The 5,775-nt window shown below is 55.1% G+C and overlaps 1 protein-coding gene across 5 annotated transcripts in view; it reads left to right on the top strand.

Annotated features, from left to right (window-relative positions):
- Window positions 1-5,173, top strand: part of Fam117a (family with sequence similarity 117 member A) — a 44,662-nt gene extending 39,489 nt beyond the window's left edge. For 2 of the 5 annotated variants that reach the window (XM_023718224.1, XM_004633641.2), the window contains 3 exons: window positions 220-421; window positions 1,304-1,454; window positions 3,984-4,736. In XM_023718224.1, coding sequence (XP_023573992.1) covers window positions 220-421; window positions 1,304-1,454; window positions 3,984-4,284 — 654 coding nt within the window. In that variant the 3' untranslated portion in view covers window positions 4,285-4,736. Of the gene's footprint in view, window positions 1-219; window positions 422-1,303; window positions 1,455-2,148; window positions 2,637-3,983 lie in introns of those variants that run through there. The other 3 variants (XM_023718222.1, XM_023718223.1, XM_023718225.1) reach the window with 2 other exon arrangements.
- Window positions 5,174-5,775: the final 602 nt, after the last annotated feature.

Here is a 5,775-nt window from a genome sequence, read left to right on the forward strand (position 1 = left end):
ATGGGATTACTGTGGATGGCCTGTATTGTGGGGGCAAGAACAGGGCATCTCGGGAGAAGCAGCGGGGTCCCCTAGGTAGAGAGGAGGCTGGGAGCGAGCAGCCTGAGGCATTCAGGTGTCATTGTGAGTTGGAGCAGAGGCCGAGCGGGAGGGCGTGGGCATACCATCAGGGTCACTGCAGGGCTGCAGGCCTGAGCATCTCCCCCTCCTTCTCACCAGATCCTTGAGGTCCCCGATGGGCACCGTGCCCCGGCTCCTCCCCAGAATGGCAGCTGTGATCATCCCCTCCTCCTGCTGGAGCCAGGCAACCCTGCTGGCTCTCCCTCCATGCTGCTGGCATCCCCCCAGCCCTCTGGTAGGGCCAGCCATGAGGACCACCGGGGTGCCATTGAGGAGCTGGCATCCGTCCCCAATGACAAAGGTAGGGCACAGTGCTGAGGCAGCGGGGCCGGCCTGAGCTGCGGAGGTTCCACTGACACCCACAGGCTCAGGCCAGTGACTTAAACCCCACCCGAATGCCTTTGCGCGTTATCTTCTTTCCACACCCTATGACAATGACGATTACAGTGGTCCTTTTAGATCACATTCTGATGTGTAGCTTCTGAAGGCTCTGCACCTGTCCTTCCACTTCATGTTCAGTGGAACCCAGAAGAGCAATCCTGCCCAGCCTGGCACGTAGGGCTGAAGTTCAGCCTGTAGTAGCTGAAGCTGGGGTGTCCCCTGGAGCCCCAGGAGGTGGGCTGGTGGGGGGCATGGGCATAGGACATGGGGGTAGATGGAGCACAGGCTCCAAAGGGATGTGTGGCACACAGATACAGTCAGTATTTGCAACCTACGCAGAGTACATTGGCTGATGAAAAAGCCGGAGTTTTACCCTCTGAGCAGGGTTGTGTAAAGGTTGCTCTTCAGAGCTAGGACAGCAGCGCTGTCTGGATGGAGGGACAGGTTTTAGGACTGCAGCTAGGAAAAGCGGCAGTGTGCAGGCTGGCAGGGTGAAGGCAGCAAGGGACAGCAGACAGGGTTCCTTTAGAGCTGCAGTTCCCACCTGTCTCCTGGGAATGCAGGATGGGCATGAGTTTCTTTTTCCCTCAGTTCAGCTGTGTATCAGTACTGTTATACGCTATGAACATTTGTAAGCTGCCTCAAAGGTTTTAGGGAAGCAGAGTGTGAACAGACCAGCTTTGTTATTAGCATAGCCCCTGCCACCTCCTTGGTACAGCAGCTCCCAGCCTTGCTCTCTGGCACCCAAGGGTGCAGAGTCCGTCCCGCGCCCCCGTCGCACTCAGCCTTGCTCTGTTGGCAGCCTTTTCCCCGGGCCACCCGGCCTCCCTGGAAGACGGCAGCCCATCTCCGGTCCTCGCCTTTGCCGCCTCCCCTCAGCCCAACCACAGCTACGTCTTCAAGCGGGAGCCCCCAGAGGGCTGTGAGCGAGTGCGTGTGTTTGAAGAGGCAACGTGAGTACCTCCGATGGGTGGCATGGGAGAGGGTGAGACGCTGGTGGGCTCCCCCACGTGACCCCACTCCCAGGCCCTTCATCAGCCTTGGACGCCCCCTAGGGTGGGTGTCAGATGATCAGTGTTGCAGTTTTTCCATGATCAAACCTGTTGACAGTACCTACTTGGAGCACTGAAATCTCTGCGTGTCACCGTCACCATCACCATAGAAACCCGCTCCCTCCTACGTGCCAGCCGCAGGGGCAGCAAGAGCAGGAAGGGAAAGATACCCGAAACGCAAGCCCTTTGTTTCTTTTATTTTTTTCCACTCCTGAGTAAGCCGTGAGAATTTGCTGCTCCGGCATCAGAGAGGGAGCCAGCCAGCCAGCCAGCCAGCACACACGGCTAGTCCTTCACCGTGCGGTGTGTTAGTTGAAGTGTCATCAGCTCGCAGACAGAAACTCCCAGTCCTTGCACGACAGGACTATAGAATGTTCTAGAACCCAGTTGAGTATTTCAGAAGCTGTTCTGCTGGTTCTTATGGTTCCCTTGCATTGGCAGAGGATTGAGAGCCAGGCGCTGCACAGGCCCACACACCACCCCCAGAACGTCACCTTAAAGGAGTCTTCCCAGCTTCCAGCCTCTGCTGCCTCCCTGCAAGAGAGGTGGCGGTGTTTGGTTGTTTTCTGAGCTACTCTGCTTTGCTCCTCTGCAGCGCGTCTTCATTCTCCCAGCTTTCCCACTGGACAGCGCTCACGACAGACAGTGACTCCTGCCACGCTCTCCTCCTCCCAGCGCTGTGTGCTGTGGGTCACCTGGATCTCCCGGGGAAGGGCTTGTGCGGCTCGGGGCCGTGCTGGCTGTGCTCGCGCTCCGAGTGGCGCTTGGCTTCCTGTCCTGTCCCCGTCCCCCACAGAGCAGCTCTCTGCCAGGCGACTTCTTGCTGCTATGGAGACCCCGACCCCGCGCAGCGCTGGCATGTGGCCTGGTGCTGCCTGCCACGTCTTCTCACTCTGCCAGATTTCTGCCCTTCTCACAACTCGCTTTTCTTGGGGGGGGGCTTGGATTATTAGGACTCTAGGATTAAATGAGTGCACTAATCTGTTCAGAATGTGTGATCCTTCATATGTGCTGTGTCAATAAAAAAAGAAAGGGCCAGGTGAGGGGGTGCAGGCCCATTGCCTAGCACTTGAGAGGCCAAGACGGGAGTGGTGCCATGAGTTCAAGGCCAACCCTGAACGACATAAGACCCTGTCTCCAAAAAAAAAAAAAAGTAGGAACCATTAGTGACATCAGTGACAGTGCCACCTCCCTACCATCTTCCCTCTAGACGCTATCCGGGCAGCAGCCGCTCAAGCCTTCCAGCCCTGACCGGCCATCTTTATCACCACAAGGATTTTACTCAGGGCCCTGGGGACCAGCCTCCTCCGTGTACTCCCCAAGATGGTCAGAAGGGCAGGGCTGAGTTTTCCCCCATTCAAGGCCAGGCAGCCATGGCGAAGACCACATGGCAAGTTAGAGCTGGATTTTCCAAGAGGCTTGAGTGCCTTTCTTTCTTTCTTTTTTTTTTTTTTTTTTTTTTTTTGTGTGTGTGTGTGTGTGTGTGGTGTGGCCAGCTCAGCCCACCAGGGGGCGGGCTGGCTGGCATGTGGTGCTGTGGGATTGAACCGCGGCCCCTGTGCTTTTAGCTAAGCTTGTTCTAAGTAGGTGCTTTGACCACCGAGCCATCTCACCAGTCTGAGTGCCTTTCTTATGGTCCTTGCTAAGGTCCTTGCAAATGTGTTCATGAATTAGATTCCTGAGGCCTGCAGACTTACCAGGAGACAGTTTTGCCCCTAAGAGGACAAGTGGCAATGTGAAGAGACAGCAAGGATGCGGTGCGGCTGGCACCCAGCGGGCAGGGCCAGAGATGGCACTAAACATCAGCAGCGTGCAGAACGATGCATCCTTGCTGTCTGTCACCCGTGTCAGAGAACACGCTGTCCTTGGGATTAAGATGCCTCTTCCACCTTGGGCCAGAGTCCTAGAAAGTCACCATTCCTGACTGCCCTGAAACACCATCATTCCTGACGAAGTCTTTGTGTTGAAAAGGTCCCTGGTCTCCCAGAATCACACTGTTGGAAGTCATCCCTTCTGTTGTGAGCTGAAGGGTATTTCCTGTTGCCTGGCCATATTTTAAAACAATAGAAGCCTAGTGTGGTGGTGCAGGCCTGTAATTCCATCACTCAGGGAAGCTGAGGCAGGAGGATTGAAAGTTCAAGCCCAGCTTGGCCACTTAGTGACTTAGCAAGATCCTCTCTCAGAATAGAAAGGGGCTGGGGTGTACCTCAGTGTGAGGGGCTGAATTTGATCTCTGAGTACCAAAAACAAAACAAATACAGTGGAGACCCAAGGGGTCTAAAGACTAACTTTTCATCTTTCGGCCAGGTTGCCACCCTGTTTGGCCAACAGATCCAGCTCCCCCAGTACCCTGTCATGGCGATGTCATTTACCCTCACTCACTGGCTGTTTCTCTGTACGTGTGGGTCTGTCTCTCTCTCCATCCTCCAGGTCCCCAGGTCCTGACCTGGCCTTCCTGACTTCCTGTCCTGACAAGAACAAAGTCCATTTCAACCCGACCGGCTCAGCCTTCTGCCCTGTCAGCTTGATGAAGCCCCTCTTCCCCAGCGTGGGCTTCATCTTCCGGAACTGCCCCTCCAGCCCGGGCTCTCCCCTTCCCCCTGCCAGCCCCAGAGCACCAGCACGGAAGGATCCAGAGGCCTCCAAGGCCTCCCCACTGCCCTTCGAGCCGTGGCAGCGTACCCCCCCAGCAGAAGAGTCCGTGCTTTTCCAGAGTTCCCTGGTGGTCTGAGAGGATACCCGCAGGCCCCCTCCTACACCTTACCATGGAGACCAGTGCCTTGGTGGCAGGCCACTCTAGCTTCCGGAGCTGAGGGATGGAGGGCCCCCTCCTTCTTCGCCTTCAAGCACTTTCGTTTATTGTGTCAAAACCCTGGGTCCTCTTTCTGGTGACAGCAACCCCTGTGAAATGTAGGGGACCTGCCTTCTTCACTTGCAGCCAGTGGTTCACAACTCACACCTGTGTCCCCACCACTTCCCTTCATTGGTGGACACTCATCCAGAAGACCTTGCGTCCCCTGTCCCCACCCCAGCTCTTGTCATTGTCACGGAGGAAGCTGGTGATAGATTTCCTTCCCTCTCCACCTCCAGAGACAACAGAAGAGCAGACCAGAAGCCAGAGACCCCACCCCACGCCTCCCTCTTTGGAGGAGCTGACCAAAGCGGCCCTAGCCGGCCAGGACACTTGACCCACTCCGTCGCTGTACAAAGGGGCAACCAAGCATTTTCCCAAGTGGCATTTTCATCTCACGTTCACCCTGACTAAAGATTGTCTTAAGCAGCAGCCCGACCCCAGGTGGGTGGCGAGGAGAGGAGGCGCTGGCATTCCTCCTGGCATTCCTCCCGGTGGCAAGAGGTGGCTCTGCACCCTTCGCCTGCCCGAGGGCTGGGTTGGATTCGAAAAATGCCTATTTTTCTTGTATCAATGTAGAAACTCTATTTTCTCCCAAAGACACTATTTTTGCAACTGTTTGAAGTTTGTATATTTTCCGTACTGCAGAGCTTACAGAAAATTGAAGAATGTTAATGTTTGAGTTTTCTTATTTTGTGTTTAGAGGTTGTTTTGTTATTTGCAGATCTTGGTGTTAACAGACCAAATAAATAAATAATTATTCCCAGCAGCTTGAGGTTCTGTTAAGTACCTAGCATGGGAGGAGCGGGGTGCACAGACAGGGTGGGACATTGGTCACTTCCGCCTGCCTTCCAGGGAGGGAGCCCTTACGTGGCACATAATTACTTGGGCTGGCAGCTGGATGGATGGACACATTCACGCGGCCCATACACGCATCCGGAAAGGTCTGCCCAGGTTGGGAAATGTGTGTCCTGGGGGAGTCACTGAGGAAGTCCCTCATCTGTGAGTCTGGTAAAGCCCCCTTGGGAGGGGAAACGAGGGTGATCAAAGGGACAGACCTTGCTGTGCATGCTGCTTGCGCTGACGAAAGGGACAGCACCGGGGAGTGGCACCCAGTTGGATCCTCTTGGCACCGTATTAGGGAAGGTTTGGACCCTTTAGGGTATTCAGTGAGTACCCACAACAGTGCGTGGCCTCAGTATGTGTCCTTTTGCAGCCTCTCAGTCCAGTACTACATCATGTAAAAGCTGTTGGGGGAAATGGGATGACCACCCCACTCTTTTTTCTTTTCTTTTTTTTTGTCTTTTTGAGACGGGGTCTCACTATGCAGTTTAGGCTGGACTCAAGTTTGCAAGGATCTTTCTGCCTCAG

This window comes from Octodon degus, unplaced genomic scaffold (genome assembly GCF_000260255.1).
Source record: "Octodon degus isolate 3935 unplaced genomic scaffold, OctDeg1.0 scaffold00056, whole genome shotgun sequence".
In the NCBI taxonomy this organism is placed as follows: Eukaryota; Metazoa; Chordata; class Mammalia; order Rodentia; family Octodontidae; genus Octodon; species Octodon degus.